This window comes from Cetorhinus maximus, unplaced genomic scaffold (genome assembly GCF_964194155.1).
Source record: "Cetorhinus maximus unplaced genomic scaffold, sCetMax3.hap1.1 HAP1_SCAFFOLD_303, whole genome shotgun sequence".
Lineage (NCBI taxonomy): Eukaryota > Metazoa > Chordata > Chondrichthyes > Lamniformes > Cetorhinidae > Cetorhinus > Cetorhinus maximus.
In genome coordinates, this window is record NW_027596256.1 from 411,744 (window position 1) to 429,347 (window position 17,604).

General features: G+C 43.6%; 1 protein-coding gene across 1 annotated transcript in view; it reads right to left on the reverse strand.

Annotated features, from left to right (window-relative positions):
* LOC144673138 (disintegrin and metalloproteinase domain-containing protein 10-like) overlaps nucleotides 1-17,604 on the reverse strand; it is a gene marked incomplete at its 5' end in the record, with an annotated part of 320,844 nt that overhangs the window by 246,910 nt on the left and 56,330 nt on the right. Inside the window, 2 exons of the mRNA XM_078535130.1 lie at nucleotides 4,114-4,247; nucleotides 12,718-12,886. Coding sequence (XP_078391256.1) covers nucleotides 4,114-4,247; nucleotides 12,718-12,886 — 303 coding nt within the window. The remainder of the gene's footprint in view (nucleotides 1-4,113; nucleotides 4,248-12,717; nucleotides 12,887-17,604) is intronic.

Consider the following 17,604-nt stretch of genomic DNA (forward strand, 5'->3'; position numbering starts at 1 on the left):
TCTATTATTCTGACTTTTAATACTCATGACTCTCATCCCAGTCCTTCTGGAGAGAACCTCTCCTTGCTTCAAAAGCCTTTCAGTAATATATTGAGGAAACACTATTTGGTTATTGCTATCTGAAATCAATCTCACCTCATCTCACTTCAAAAATGAGAGATTACTAAATGTAACTGCAATAATCAGCTGCAATAATAAACTGTATCTACAATACCACACTCTCAACATACGGGAATCAAGAGCGGGAGAATGCTGAGTGGTTCGAGGCTAACATCACTGTGATGGAACCTGCCATTGAAGCCAAGCAGTCCACTCTCATTAATTACAGGAGAGATCCAAGCAAGATAACTCTGAATGCACTAAGAACAGTGCCAAGAAAAGTCCAACAAGCTGCTGGGTGGTGCACCAAAGACTACTGATTACAACTCTGCCAGAATATCCTGATATGTTATACCTGGGATGGGAGGAGTGCCCTGTCTGTCTCTAGTACCACTGCTCCATGGGTCACAGCATATATTTTAACGATTTCTCTAGCTAGCTATATGGCCTAATATGTGCTTTACCTATTAATATCAAAATTACCACTCAATGCCCAGGTTTCTTCAATAAACAACAAAATTATTAGTTTATTATAAAACCAGATTTGTAAAGTAGGAAGGCAAAGCTTATTAATATACAGTATGAAATATGAAAGTATAATAATTACTCTTTCTAAAATACGCATTTAAAAAAAATACAAAATGTTAAAAGTCAATGGTTCAAGGAAAAAGGATCGATGATGGCATCCTTGAGTTGGTGTCCAGGTTTATATGGTCGGTTTCTCAGCTCTGCTCTGGGAAACTCTTGCACTACTTTTCAGGTGGACTTTCAGGAAAACTTGCAGTCGGTTGATTTCCTGTCACTTTTAGCTTTGGATTGGGTGTGGGCCTTCAAGAGCTGTTCTCTTCTTTACCCAAGCAGCTGATCCTTCTTGTTTCCTCCCCCAAAGCAAAGCCAGCCTACCAGCTTCGGAACACCATTTTCCTGGCAGTGATTTTTCCAAAGCCATAAGCCACCATGTGACCCTCTTGTAAACAGTCCACTGGGACCAAGAGGTTTCCAGCCTCCTTAAAACTGCTTAATTACCTCTTCTTGTAAAATGCTGACTTTTCTAGGAACAGCAGCAACCAGAATCCTTGCATTAACCCTTTATTCTTTTAAAAAACCCAAATTCTTCCTGAATCTTCTTAGTCCTTGAAGATGAACCATTTTCTGTGATTAAAGTATTTCTGACAAGATATCCTTTGACACCGGAAATGTCAGAGACGTGTATGAAGGGATCAAAAAGGCAACATGTGCATCACTAAAGAAAATGGTTCCATTGAAAACAAAGGGAGGGGAGGTCATCACCAACTGCAATAAACAGTTGGAGAGATGGGTGGAACACTACCTTGAGTTGTAGTCCCAGGAGAATACTCTAGACACTAAGAAAACCCGCCTGGCATGGCAGAGCTGGATATCGAACCCACAGTGAAGGAGCTTAGCAAAGCTATTGACTCACTTGACATGGGTAAACCTCCAGGTGCTGATGCTATACCACCTGAATTCATCAAGCATGGGAAACCGGCACTCCTGCAGCATCTATACAAACTTCTCGGTCGCTGCTGGAGGGAGGGGCCAGTGCCCCAGAATATGCGTGATGCAAAGATTGTGACCCTGTACAAGGACAAGGGTGACTACAGCAATTGCAGCAACTATTGAGACATCTCCATGCTGAGCATCGTGGGAAAAGTATTTGCCCATGTTGCTCTTGTTACACTGCAGACCCTGGCTGAACGCATCTACCCCAAATCCCAGTGCGGTTTCAGAACTGGAAAATCTATAATTAACATGATCTTCTCAGTCTTATAGCTGCAAGAGAAATGCCATGAACAAGGGGGACCACTATATATTACCTCCATCAATCTCACCAAGGTATTTGACATGTGAGCGGAGGCTGTCTATTTAAACTGCTGGAGAAAATTGGCTGCCGATTGAAGCTGCTCAAAGTGATCTCTTCTTTCCATGACAACGTGATGGATAATGTCAGCTATGACGGGGCAACACCAAAACCCTTTGAGATCCGCCGTGGGGTTAGATAGGGTTATGTTCTGGCACTGACACTCTTTGGCATATTCATCCCTTTGCTGCTGCCATATGCCTTCAGGTCAACTACAGAGGATGTCCACTTGCAGAACTGATGGAAAGCCTTACTCGCCTGACAAATGTGCACCAAGTCCTCAGCAGAGAGTATGTTGACAATGCCACACTAACATTCCATACTGAGGAACACCTGCAGTGGCAAATGGACAGATTCTCTCACACCTGGACAGAGTTTGGTTTTGACCATCAGTAGCAGGAAGACAAATGTCATGGCCCAGGATGTTGCCATAACCGCCATCTATCAGCGTTGACAATGTGCCATAATCATAGCGATCTGTCACCTGACGTTGAAATCACATCGCAAAAGCTGCTGTTATGTCCAAGCTGAGTAAGAGAGAGTGTGGAACAACAGCAACCTGACTGAGAACATCAAACTGAGAGTCTACCAAGCCTGTGTCTTCAGCACACTCCTCTACAGTGGCGAGAATTGGACAATATTATGATTGGCAGGAGAAAAGGCTGAACAGTTTCCATCTTTGCTTCTGTCATATCCTTGGATTCTCTTGGCAGGACAAGGTCACCAACTCGGAGGTCCTGGAGTGTGCTAATACCATCACCGTGCACTCATTGCTAAGCCAATGACATCTGCGCTGGCTCAGTCACATTCATTGGATGGATGATGACCGCGTACCCAAAGACCTTCTGTCCAGTGAATTGGCCACTGGGTCACGACCTCCTGGGACTTCCATACCTCTGCTACAAGGACACCTGCAAGCGAGAAATGAGGGTGGTGGACATTGACACTGACAACTGGGAGAGAGTCACCAACGGCTGTCTGCAGGCTGACTGGAAGCACCAGAGAAGCAGCATGAAGAAGGCAGCCCAGAGAAAACAGAGGCCAGTGAACCGTGACCTTCTCAGCCCACAGTCCTCCTCTGCAGCAAATGTGACAGAGACTGCCCTGCACAGTGGGGCTCCTGAGCCACACCGGGTGATGCCTAACTCAGAGTTGAGAACCATGGCGCAAACCATTGTTTTTCAAGATAGAAGGCTGCCACCATCAGACAATTTAACTCCTAATTATAACCACACACACAAGCAGTCTGCCAATCAGATTGTGGCTGATCTGTACCTCAACTTCGTCTGCCCATCTCTAATCCTATCTCTCGATAACTTTACCTGACAAAAATTTATCAGTCTCAGTCTGGAAAGTTTCAATTGACTCCCAACTTTCCAAATCTTTTGAAGGAGGTATTTCCAACCAGCCTGTGTGTGAAAAGCTGCTTTCTGATTTCATTCCTAAATGGCGCATTCTAATTTTAAGATTGTGCCCCCTTGTTCTGGATTTGCCCAGGTAGTTTCTCCATATTTCCCCCATCAAATACTTTTATCATTTTAAAAAACTCCATCCGATGACCCCTTTAACCTTCAAAATTCAAATGAACACAAATCAAACTACTGAAACCAACCTCCTAATTTGATCCTTTTAATCTGATATGACTTTGGTAAATAAAAACAGAAAAAACTGGAAAAGATCAGCAGGTCTGGCAGCGTCTGTGAAGAGAGAAACAGAGTTAACCTTTCTAGTCCATATGATTCTTCTTCAGACTGGACTCGAAATGTTAACTCTGGCCAGAATTTTTCAGCCCTCCCACCCTTGAGGCGCATTCCCCACGGTGCGGCCGGCGAGCCATTGAAATCTCTGTTCACAGCACCGGGACTGGGAGATCCCACCGGTGTGAGGGGCTGGAAAATTCCGGCCTCTATTCCTCTCTCTACAGATGCTGCCAGGCCTGCTGAATTTTTCCAGCTTTTTCTGTTTTTATTTCAGATTTCCAGCATCCACAGTATTTTGCTTTGATGACTTTGGTAAAGCCGTGCTGTTCCATTAATTGTCACATTGTCTGCACCTTGTTCAAACACCTACACCAGGTTTCCTCAGTCGAGGCCCTGGACTGTGTTGTCAACTGTCTGTGTTGCTTGAATACTCACAGGGGATCCCAGACTGTGACCAAGTTCATGAGCCAGAGTGAGATGGACTATTCTCAAAGGAAGCTGGTTGCCGTAGTTCCGCACTGTGATCAGACCTGTGTTCAGATGGTGGGAGCAGATCCCTCCAGAAGGCCCTGTGAAAAAGTGAATGTCAGTGATTATAACTGGGAGATGACCTGTCCAATTTGATCGCAAGGTCACAGCCGGTCCATGTGATAGATATTCTGAAAGACAATGACGGTCATTTTCTCTAATAGAGGAGAATGGGGGACAATAGTTCCCTGGTGCATTCTCCATGGCAACACCTCAATCAGAATCAATCTGCCAACCAGTCAGCAACTTTTTCTCATGCAGTATCAAGTGTTGCTCGCTTTGAAATTTGGAATTCTTGCATTTGTCCCAATGAGTGCAAGATAAAAAGCTTTGACAGCATGTCTCTTTTTTAAGCGAAACAAGGAAGATTCTAAGGGGGCTTGAAAATATATACATTCCAATGAGAAAGAGAAATCCTAAGGGGAGGGCCCATCATCCGTGGTTAGCTAAAAATGTTGAAGACAGTATCAAACTGAAAGAAAAAGCACATAACTACACAAAGACAGGTAACAGGTCAGAAGATTGGAAAGAATATAAAGAACAGCAAAGAATGACAAAAATATTAATAAGGAAGGAAAAAATTAGAGTATGGGAGAGGCTAGCTAGTAATATAAAGACAGATAGTAAGAGTTCTTATAGACATTTAAATAAGAAAAGAGATAACTGAGTGTTGGTCCTATAGAGAGTGTGTCTGGGGAATTGATAATGGAAAGTAGGGAAATGGCGGATGAATTGAACAGGTATTTTGCTTCGGTTTTTACTGCAGGGGACACAAGCAACACACCAGAAATAGCTGTAAATCAGGAAATGGAAGAAGAACTCGGGAAAATCACAATCACCAGGGAAGTGGTATTGAACAAATTGTTGGGGCTGTGGCTGACAAATCCCCAAGTCCAGATGGACTTCACCCTCAAGTCTTAAAAGAAATGGCTAGTGAGATAGATGATGCATTGCTTTTAATTTTCCAAAACTCTCTAGATTCGGGGAGGTTCTGTTAGATGGGAAAATAGCAAATATAATTCCTTTATTCAAAAAGGGAGGGAGACAGAAAGCAGGAAACTATAGGCCAGTTAGCTTAATATCTATCATAGGGAAAATGTTAGAAGCTTTTTTTTTATTCATTCACAGAATGTGGGCTTCACTGGCTGGGCCAGCATTTATTGCCCATCCTTAGTTGCCCTTGGGAAGGTGGTAGTGAGTTATTATTAAAGATATTATAGCAGGGCACTTAGAAAAATTCAAGGCAATCAGGCAGAGTCAACATGTTTTGTGAAAGGGAAATCATAGCTAACCAATTTATTGGAGTTATCTGAAGGAGCCACATGTGCTGTGGATAAAGGATGTGATCATCACTAACACTTGCAATCTGCTTCCCAGTGTTGGGGTCAAATACTAGATCGTTGATGTAATCAGTGTGACCTTCTATTACCTGCCATCTGGTGTTTCCTTTGAGATCAGGTGTGAGCAGTCTCAACTTTCTGTCAGCATCTGCTGTACAAAGCCGGATCAGTTTTGTCAGTGGATGTGCTGTACTTAGATTTCCAGAAGGCATTTGATAAAGTGCCACATCAAAGGTTATTACAAAAAATAAAAGCTCATGGTGTAGGGGGTAACATATTGGTGTGGATAGAAGATTTGTTAGCTAACAGGAAGCAGAGAGTTGGCATAAATGGGTATTTTTCTGGTTGGAAGGATGTGACGAGTGGTGTGCCACAGCACTCATTGCTGGGGCCTCAACTTTTTATAATTTATATAAATGACTTGGATGAAGGGACCAAAGGAGTGGTTGCTAAATTTGCTGATGACACAAAGATAGGTAGGAAAGTAAATTTTGAGGAGGACATAAGGAGGCTACAAAGTGACATTGCTAGGTTAAGTGAGTGGGCAAAGATCTGGCAAATGGGGTATATTGTGGGAAAATGTGAAATTGTTCATTTTGGCAGGGAGAATAAAAAAGAAGCTTATTACCTAAATGGTGAGAGATTGCAGAGCTCTGAGATTCTGAGGGATCTGGGTGTCCTAGTGCATAAATCACAAAAGGCTAGTATGCTGGTACAGCAAGTAATCAGGGAAGCTAATAGAATGTTATCATTTATTGCGAGGGGAATTGAATACAAAAGTAGGGAGGTTATGCTTCAGTTATACAGGGGACTACTGAGACCCCACCTGGAATATTGTACACAGTATTGGTGTCCTCATTTGAAGAAAGATGTAGATGCATTAGAAGCAGTTCAGAGAAGGTTTACTAGACTAATACCAGGAATGGGCGGGTTGGCTTATGAGTAAAGGTTGGACAGGTTAGACTTGTATCCACTGGAATTTAGAACAGTAAGAAGCAACTTAATTGAAACTTTTAAGATCCTGAGGGGTTTTGACAGGGTGGATGTGGAGAGGGTGTTTCCTCTTGTGGGAGAATCTAGAACTAGAGGTCCCTATTTAAAAATAATGGGTTGCTCATTTAAGACAGAGAGGAAGAGAAATTTTTTCTCTCAGTGAGTTGAGAGTCTTTGGAACTCTCTTCCTCAAAAGGATGTGGAAGCAAATACTTTGAATATTTTTAAGGCAGAGTTAGATAGGTTTTTGATTAACAAGGGGGTGAAAGGTTATCTGGGGTAGGCAGGAATGTGGAGTTCAGGTAAGATTCAGATCAGCCATGATCTTATTGAATGGCGGAGCAGGCTCGAGGGGCCGAGTGGCCTACTCCTGCTCCTAATTCATATGTTCATATGACAGGGTGGATGCTGAGTGGATGTTTCCCCTCATGATGGAATATAGAACTAGGGAGCACAGTTTCATAATAAGGACTCTCCCATTTAAGAGAGAGATGAGGAAGAATTTCTCTCTCAGAGGGTTGTTAGTCTTTGAAATTCTCCTCCCCAGAGAGCAGTGTAGGCTGGGTCATTGAATACATTCAAGACTGAGTTAGATAGACTCTTAATCAACAAGAGAGTCAAAGGTGAAGGGGACGGAGAATGGTGGGGGGGGTGGGGGGCAGACAGGGAAGTGGAGTTATGGCCACAATCAGATCAGGCAAGGTCTTATTGAATGGTGGAGCAAGCTTGAAGAGTCGAATGGTCTACTCCTGCTCCTAATTCTTATAGTTATGCTCTAACTGGAGTTGAGGTACAGATCAGCCATGATCTAACTGAATAGCGGAACAGAACCGAGTGGCTGATACAACAATGACAATGCCGATGGAGTAATAGCCAATCATAACAAACAATCTTTCTCAATGAGTCTACAACAGAGCCAGGCATGAGGTAAGGAAAACACCCAGTGTTGGAGAACATAGATTTAAAGTCATCTGTTCCTCCCAAACCAATTACACCGATCACATGTCATGTCTCAAATAGCTCATAACTATATTCCAAAATGTTACTATACTAAATAAATTTGCATTTGAATGTAACAATATTACCTGCTTCCACCATCTTTCTTGGGCCATACAGTAACCAAAATATTGTTTCCACAGATTAGCTTTGAATTTACTCCCGTAAAATGAATGTCTGGAGACCAGGGCTATCTTTAGCTGCCTCACCTTATGGGCTTCCACATAGTAGCAATGCATTGAGACCCACAGTCCATGGACAGCGCACCTCAGCTGTGTTCAGGCAACATTTGGGTTGTATGGACAGCCGAGGTGGGGCAAGGATGGTGTGCAGCCCTACAGAGGCCATCAAGCTGGACTGCTTCATCAGTCAACAACAGCAACTTGTATTTATACCGAGTCTTTAACATAATAAAATGTCCCAAGGTGCTTCACAGAGGCATTTCAAAGGAAAATTAGGTTCCAAGCTGTAAAAGGAAACAGTAGGTCAGATGACCAAAAGCTTGGCTCAAAGGGGTACATTTTAAAGGAATATCTTAAAGGAGGAAAGCATGATAGAATGGCTTTGGGAGATTTAGGGAGAGAATTCCAGAGCTTAGGGCTTCAGCAGTGAAGACACAGCCAACAATAGTAGAGAGCATTCAAAATCAGGGATGAAGAGGCTGGAATTCAAGGAGCACAGAGATCTTGGAAGGTTGTGGGGCTGGAGGAGATCACAGGACTAGAGAGGGATGAGGCTATGGAGGGATTTGAAAACAAGAATGAGAATTTTAAAATTGAGGCATTGCTTAACCAGGAACCAGTGTGGGTCAGTGAACACAGAGTGATGAGCAAATGGGATTTGGTGCAAGTTAGGACAGCAGCAAGTTTTGGTTGACGCCCACCTGTTCAGGACAAGACAGAGGTAAAAGAGGAGGAAGAGGAGGACACCCACATAAAGGGAGCTAATGTACAGGTGGAGAGAATGGACTGAATGCACTGATTGCCAACTACTTTAGATATCAGCCACAACTCAGTGGGTAACACTCTTTTTTCTAAGTCAGAAATTTATGGATTCACATCCCACTCAAGAGGCTCGAGCACAAAAATCCAGGCTGAAAGTCGAGTGGAACACTGAGAGAGTGCTGCACTGTCATAGGGGCTGTTTTTGTGATACGACTTTAAGTCAAGGCTCTATCTGCCCTCTCATGGCCCTATTTGAAGAAGAGCAGGGGAGTTCTTCCCAATGTACTGATCCATATTTATCCCTCAACCAACGTCACAATAACAGGGTCATTATCATTTGCAATTTGTGGGATCTTGCTGTGTGAAAAATTAGCTGCTATGTTCCTTATATTATAACAACAACTGCACTTCAAAAATGTATTTCATTGGCTCTAAGACACTTTGTGACATTTTGAGGTTGTGAAAGGCGATATGGAAATGCAATTCTTTCTTTCCATATCTCCTGTACTGTTCAGTTGTGATAGTGCTAGGAAAACAAAGGCCTTGTGAAGATGACACACATTGTCCCCAAATTAACTTCTTTCTAGTCTACGTTGGGAATTTCAAGCTGTCCAGTTCATCCTGAAGTGAACATAACCAGGCGACCAAATGGACATGGTGATGTGCACTTAGAGGCCGATACCAGTGAATCCATCAGTGCTCTCATAACATGTACTTGTTCTACTCTTAAGTCTAGGAGTGTGATCATGTGTTGATTAAGTGAGAGAAGTAACTGGAGTCTGGTGGCTGTGCACCAGGGCACAACCTAGTTGGCATTAGGCTGACATTAAAGATCTAGGTACAGGGTCATGAGATGCTCTGTAACAGTTGCCCCAGAACCTACCCACTGTCCGGAAACATGAGCAAGAAGAAGACCTCGTGTAGTCCCCTTGAGTGGAGGGTGTATCCGGTGAGCCTTCCTCCTGCTGTGCTGAGAGTGCTGGACCTCCCAGCTGGACGGCCCATGATTTGTGTGAGAGAGGTCCAGAGAGTGTGCCTCAATGTCTCAATGGCACCAGGCTACATGTGCAGGAAAACTCCACTGCGCCTGCTCCCTTAATGCTTCAGCACTCTCCTACAGAGGATCACTAAGATGCCACTCACTGAAGGGTCATTTGCATGAGTAATTACCTCCTGAAGGACTGCGATGCCTCCAAGGTAAACCTTGTATATTCTCAGACAGCTGCTGAAGGCTCATAGTCCCAATGCAGGTGATCAGAGCTCAGGGTCCCTGCCTTCCTGCAGCTGCCAGCATTCTCTGACCAGGTGCTTTCAGCATTGGGTCTGCTCACTGGGACCACCCACTTTATCAGCATGCTGGCTCTGGGCTGAGTGAGGTGAAGTGATGGGTTTCTGAGGCTCCTGATAGCTGTCTGGCACATCAGTAGCACTGAAAGACAGGAATTGTTTGAAATACATCCTCATAACTTATTAACAAGCAGTCTTCACCAAGGACTTCCCAGACTATGAAAGCTGCTATGTCAATAATTGTGTTACTCACGTTTGATGGGGAGTGAAGGAAGGATAAGTGTAAGACAAGGTTCAATGGTCACCAGGAGCTCAGCCAGCTGGTTAAACCAGCACAGGCCTGGAATACTCTTGGTACGACAAGACATGGCACAGTAATCTGTGTAAAGCCAAATACACCAGTGAACTGCAGTGAAAACAGTGCAGCACAATCTCTTCAAGAGAAAATAGGTTAACGTGGAATAGAGGAGCAGAATGAGAATGATGCTGGCATCTACTAAAGACTGTTTTTCCAATGTGTCAATAAATCTGAGGTTGCAAAGTTTTATACAGACAATGAGTTATTTTGAGTGTAGTCACTGTAGTTACATATCAAATTAAAACACACACGGTACAGTCAATATCTTGTGAAGAACTTTGTGTTTAGAGACGACCTTCTGGGTTCACTGGATTAGGTCAGAGAAGGATTGGTGTTAATTTTAAAAACTAATCACTAAACACAGGCTGAGGCCTCTGCTAAGATCCCAAAACATTCCTTCCAAAATCACATGAATATAGTGGACATACACTGCCACACTAAAGTCACATCCTCCCTTTCTCCATCTGTACCAGACATTTTAATTTAACTGAATCCCTAACAATATGATCCAAACACTCAAATCTCAACACATGGTCACATCTCAATCTCGAAGATGAGATCTAGGAGCAGCATTACCTTGGGTCTCACAGTCAGTGCCCCATTCCTTCACACCATTTAGACAACCAGTGAGGCATCATTAACTGACCAGAGGCTCTTTAGATGTGGGAAGAATACTAGAAGAGAAGTTCAGAGTCTCCTTTCACCAGTTTTTGTAGGAATGCCATGGGGTCTCTGGATAAACTCTTACAGGGCTCTCTCTAATGCTCCTGAGACGCGGCAGTCACGTGGCCAGATATCCAAATGCTCGATCGATTTCATGGTGCAAAAAAGGGAACTGAAGTAAGAAAAGATAGGCACGTTGTCGAAGCTTTTAATCTTGCACTCATCAGGACAAATCCAAGAATGCCAAATTTCAAACAACTACCGCAATTTATAATACAGGAGAAGAGAGTGCTGATTGGTTGGCAAGGTGACTCTGATTGGCCGAGGTGTTGCAGTGGAGAAAACAACGGGGAACAATAAGCTCCCCAAGCTCCCGGGTTATTCAAAAAAGGCACAAGGCTTGAACATATTCCTTTTGTTTGCAGAGAATGGGTCCCTGTGTATGAATGTATGTCACCTCTAGCAAGTGTAAATGAGCCACATTACGAACTCAACTGATTATCTTAAATTGGTAGTTAGTGTAGCTATTAGCACACTCAGGATTGTTCAGCAAGTGCTGGCCAATCGCATAAACACATCTAATAATGGATGTTTTGTTTTGGGTTTTGTGAGCGTGGGCTGGTTGAGTATGGTCTGTACTCTGCCTATTACAAACAACCAAAGGAACACGCTGTTTGATTCAATTGGCCAATCGCTGGGATATACAACCTACATACTTTGTATCGACGTTGTTCAATTGTGTGGTAGACAGAGAGTCTTTTTAGACTGTTGGCAGCATCATGTGCAAATAGGAGAAACATTAAGTCTGAGGGGACAATGACAGAGGAGTGCATGGATTGGGGTGGCAGGATTGGTTCAATGAGTGGCCATAGCCAAAGGGAAGAATTGTGGATCTGTTGGAAATAATATTCTTGATATTGGCAGAAGGAAGTAACTTGCATTTATATAGCACCTTTCAGGACCTCAGGACATCCCAAAGTGCTTCACAGCCAATGAAGTACTCTCTGAACTGTTGCCACTGTTGTTGGTAGTAAAATTGCTCAGAGCAAGATCCCACAAACCGCAATGAGGTAAACAACCAAATCAACTTCTTCAAATGTTGGACAGGACACCAAGAGAACTCCCCAGCTCTTCTTCAGATAGTGACATGTGATCTTTTTCATCTACCTAAGGGCACAGACAGGGTCTTGGTTTAACATCTCTTTCAAAGGTGGCAATTCTGACAGTGCAGCACACCCTCAGTACTGCACAGTTGTGTCAGCCCAAATAATGTGCTCAAGTCTCTGGAGTGGGACTTGAACATTCAAACTCCTGCTTCAGAGGCACTGAGCCCAGCTGACATGATCAGGAATTCATATTTCTGTAAGAGGTCCTGTTTAGAATCATAGAAAGCTTATGGCACAGAAAGAGGCCACTTGGCCCATTGTGTCTGTGCCAGCCGAAAAACAAGCCACCAGCCTAATCCCACTTTCCAGCATTTGGTCCGTAGCCCTGCAGGTTACAGCACTTGAGGTGCATATCCAGACACCTTTTAAATGAGTTGAGCATTTCTGCCTCTATCACCCTTTCAAGCAATGAGTTCCAGACCCCCACAACCCCCTGGGTGAAAACCTTTTCCTCATTCCTTCTACCAATCACTTTAAATCTATGTCCCCTAGTCACTGACCTCTCTGCTAAAGTAAATAGGCCCTTCCCATCCACTCTATCTAGGCCCCTCACAATTTTGTACATCTCAATCAAATCTCCCCTCGGCCTCTTCTATTCCTAGGAGAACAACCCCAGCTTTCTCCTTGAGCTGATCTAGTTTCTCTTTAACTCTTCCACTGGGGCCTAACTGTTCTTCTTTTCTTATCTCATGTTTGCTTTTGAAGATGGTAAGGTAACCAAGTCTTTGCTCTTACGAACCATTGTAAAGAGGGATTCTCCTTACCCATGTTCCCTTGCCATGCGATTCCCAGTATGCCGCTGTAATCTCGGTCTGTCACGAGGTATGACAGGCAGTAGTTGCTCCAGTTTTCTCTGGAATGTAAGTCCAGCAGTTTCTCTATGCTGATGAAGCGGGCATGGAGTGGATTGGTCTCATTATATTTAGTGTCAATCTAAAATTCAAAAATTCATAGTTGCTTTATTACTAAGCACTAAAAGAAAGACAGAGAGATGGCGGACAGCCACATCTCCAAATGATTAAAACCAACACTTGGAAGAGCACTGGGCACAGTGAGTTACATTCCTTTCAACTGCCTCTGCATCTTTCTGGGCTGATGGAATTAAAGTTTTCCCTCTCTACTTGATGTAGGTGTCTTAGGTGAAGGTGGTTGGAACCGATTTAAATGGGTTCACAGTGAGTACTGAACTGGCTGTAATTTGGTACAGTTTGGGAATCTTAGTCAAGATCAGAGGAGATCTTGGTGTGGGAAGTAAGATTGTCACGCTGGAGAGCTACATATACTGAGCTTTATAGATGCAGAGAGAATTCTGGATCCATCTCTCTCAATACTTACAGCTGAAATGTAGATTGTAACATGAAACAGAAATGACTGAGAAATTCGGAAAAATGAAACAGAGAAAAGTAAGAATCTTACTGCATCAACATCAGGGGGAGGTGAATCATTTTTAATTAATTGTTTGGTACAGAATTTGAGTATTGCTGAAAAAAGAGAAATGCTGTCAAAGCTTTCCATCTTATACTCATCAGGACAGATTCACAAGAATACCAAATGTCAAAAGGAACAACAATGTATACTGCATGAGAAGAGAGTGCTGATTGGTTGGCAAGTGGACTCTAGTTGGTAGAGGTGTTGCCATAACTAATATTTGTTAATGCAAGGCTCCCTTCTTAAGGTATTTTATCCCCTCCTGTTTTCTTTCAGGTGAGAGGAGGTTCAGTGGTGGCCATTAAACCTCCTGACCCGGAGAGGTTAACTCTCATGTCTCTCCCAGTCAGCAGTGTTAGAGCATCATGTCTTTTTTTATTGACTTTCAGGATGTGGGCATCACTGGGAAGGCTGGCATTTATTTCCCTGAGAAGGTGGTGATACAATTGGGAGGCTTGCTGGGCTACTTCAAAAGGCAGTTAAGAATCATGTTGTGAAAGTCACAATATTAAACATAGGATCTGATTTAATATCTGAGGCCTGAATAGCTGTTAGACTGCGTTCACAACACAGCCTGTAGTCCCTTGTACAATGTGATTGGCTGTTAGGTTGGCCAATGGTCAATGTTGACAGGTGCTCCAACAATTGCTTCAGTGCACAGATTGCATAGACAGGCAATAGACAGCATTTAATTCACTCTGGGGCTGTGGGCATCATTGGCAAGGATAGCATTTATTGCCCAGCCCTGATTACTGAGGTTTGATACAATCAGCCAGGTTGTTGTGGGGCTGGAGTTACATATCGGTAAGGATGGCAGGTTTCCTTCTCTAAAGGACTTTCGTGAACCAGTTCAATTTTACAACAATCCAATAGTTTTCTGGTTACTTCCGCTTGATTTTTCAAACTCAGTTGAAATTCTAAAACTGCCCTGGTGGGATTGGACCTCACGTTCTCTGGATAATAAGTGTAGGGGCAGCATCTTGGTGGCAGGAGGGGTGACATTTAATTGGGCAGGGGGATGACGGGTAGGGACCCCACCACCTTCCCGCCTCTGCCCCGTGTTATGCCCACATCATATGCCCATGAAAGCATGCAGAAGGTGAACATTTTATTTTTAAAAAGCAGTATGGAATATGGACAATTTATCTTGACAAGATGGACTCTAAAGGGCCAGATGACTTTCTTTTGTGTTTCCTGTAAAAACAGATATTGGCTCATGTCTAGCCATGTTTCTGGGAGGTCATTAAAATGTAAATAACTTTTGGAGACATTCCATTGAAGAAACATCAGAATACAGATCGCCTCTGGAGTTAACAGTTACCATTGTCTAAATGTCTATGGAAATGGATACAATAATCAGCCAAACCATCTGCAAATTGAAATTCCACAAAGATGGGTGTAAAGAAAACTACTTTATCACAAGAAGGTGCAAATGGCCAACACTTCTCTTTTGTGTGGCAATTGTTTAGACCATCAGACCATTTGTGTGGACAGTGGGAACACTGGTACTGTAGTCACATGACAGAAACTGGCTTGTGATAGGAAACACCGTATTAATTCACAAGGACAGCCCAGGTCAGGCAGTCTGCTTTACAAAGACTACAGAGAGAAGACATCTCACCCAGAAGGAAGAACGCTGCCTAGAAAGTCACCTACAGGAAGGGAAGTAGGGATATTCTTTTTACCTGCAGATTATGGCCTAGATTTTTATCTCCATCTTCACATTTCCCATTTTCATGGCGGTGTAACTGGTGTCGGGCCGGGATTCACACATGCGTGATTCAGGGAGGCAGCCGGCTACTTAAATCATCAGTTGCCTCCACTGAAATGGGATTTTGGAAGAACAGGAGTATGTCAAAGCTGCCAAAGCTATCATGAAGAGTCAAAGCTATCCAGGAACTGTCCAAGGATTCTAGGTGAGTTGGCATGGAGGGGTCAAGGGCAAAGGGTGGTGGGTGGGGGCATAGGTTGGCATGAGTTAGCACTAAGTTGGCATAGGGGGTATGGGGGCCATGGGAGTTGGTTGTGGGTATGGGTTAGCATAAATTGGTATTGATAGGGCATAGGGGCTGTGTGTGAGGGGAGAGGGGGTGGGGGATGAGGTCTGGAGGAACGTTTTTGGTTTTATTATCATCTTTTATTTATTTGAACACAGTGCCGGGCCACAGAGGCTGGGCTTGCACCCAGGCCACCACCATACCCAGCAGCCTGCACAGTTGTTCTGGAGTTACCTGCTCTGACTCCTGTTCAACACCACTGCACTCCCCAACCGAAAAACTGACCTGCGGGTGGACATTTTTAAAGATCAGGTTTGCTGAGCCAGGAAATCTCCTGACTAAGCGACTTTTTGGACACTTCTAAAGATATCAGTGCATGGTAGCTTTTATTTTAATAGTCACCTTTTCTTGTATGTATGAATCTTGTGTGAAGGAGAAGTGGGTGTTGTTGTGATTACGTTTCGGGTGTTGAGAATATGAACGTTTATTCTTTCCTTTAACTTAAACTATGAAAAATCCTGTCTTGTCTCTGTTGAAAGTCACAGCACTCAAGGTGTTAAAACACTTCTTTAAAAAAACATCTTGGGCAGGATTTTCCACTCCTCGGGCGCCTGCCAGACCTGGACGAGCAGAATATGATGCAGGATGGCGCCAGGCGATCATCCTGATGTCATCGCGCACTTGTGTGATATTTCAGTCAGCGGGCACGTGATGGAGTCAGCAGCACGCCCGCCGACAATTAACAGGCCTATTAAGGCCATTAAAGATTTAATTAAATGAAATTTTTTGCTGCAAGTCCAACCTTACGGTTAGCGGGCAGGCAAAAAGGCCAGGCGGCCTTTGGATTTTTTATGAAACCTCATCCATGGACGGGATGAGGTTTCCAACAGTGACTAAAAAAATAATTAAAATTTTTAAAACTCATTTTTCATGTACCCCTGTTCATGTGACAGAGTCACATGAGGGGACATGTTAACATTTTAAAAATTTTTCTTTTTAATTTTCATAAATCTTCATCACCCTGAGGCAGCTTTGTGCTGTAATTGGCCCACCAGCATGAAGTTACAGCCACGGCCCAATTGCAGGCAGCAGTCGGCTTCCTGACCCCTCCCGTTGACCCCCGCCGAGCCCGCCCAACGAGGGCAAAACTCTGCCCCTTGTTGCATTTAGTCAACAGTTTCAAGTCAGGGCAGCTATCCCCCTCTCTCTCCCCTCTTCATTACACCCAATTTAAGTTTCAGATGGGAAGGTTGATCGACAGCCTTCCTGTCCCGCCGCCTATTTAGGCCCTTAGGTGGGCAAGCAGAGGGCTCACCATATGGGGAGCACAACAAGCAAGGAAATGTCCTTGCGAATGGAAAGTTGTCTCAAGTGGTGTTCCACAGGGCTCGGTGTTGGGACCCTTGCTGTTTGTGTTATATATTAACGATTTGGACGTGAATGTGGGGGGCACGATTGGGAAATTTGCAGATGACACAAAGATTGGCCGAGTAGTGGATAGTGTAGAGGATAGCCAAAATCTCCAAAATGATATAGATGTGTTGGTGGAGTGGGCGGTAAAGCGGCAGATAGATTTTAACATAGAGAAGTGTGAGGTCATACATTTAGGGAGGTCAAACAGTTACAGGGATTACACAATAAATGGGAATATACTAAGAGGGGTAGATGAGGTGAGAGATCTTGGTGTACAAGTACACAGGTCCCTGAAGGCAGCAGTTCAAGTAGACAAGGTTGTAAAGAAGGCATATGGAATGCTCTCCTTCATTGGCAGAGGTATAGAGTATAAAAGTAAGGATATAATGTTGGAATTGTATAAACACTGGTGAGGCCACAACTGGAGTATTGTGTGCAGTTCTGGTCACCACATTAAAGGAAGGACATATTAGCTCTGGAGAGAGTGCAGAGGAGGTTTACAAGAATGTTGCCAGGGTTAGAAAAGTACAGCTACAAGGAGAGATTAGATAGGTTGGGGTTATTTTCCTTAGAACAAAGAAGGCTGAGAGGTGACTTGACTGAGGTGTACAAAATTATGAGGGGAAAAGATAGGGTGAACAGGATAAAATTGTTTCCCTTGGTAGAGAATTCTAGAACCAGGGGACATAGATTCAAGATAAGTGGCAGAAGGTGTAGGGGGGACATGAGGAAGGATTTTTTTACGCAGAGGGTAGTGGGTGTCTGGAATTCGCTGTACAAGTTGGTGGTAGAGGCAGAAACTCTAAACTCTTT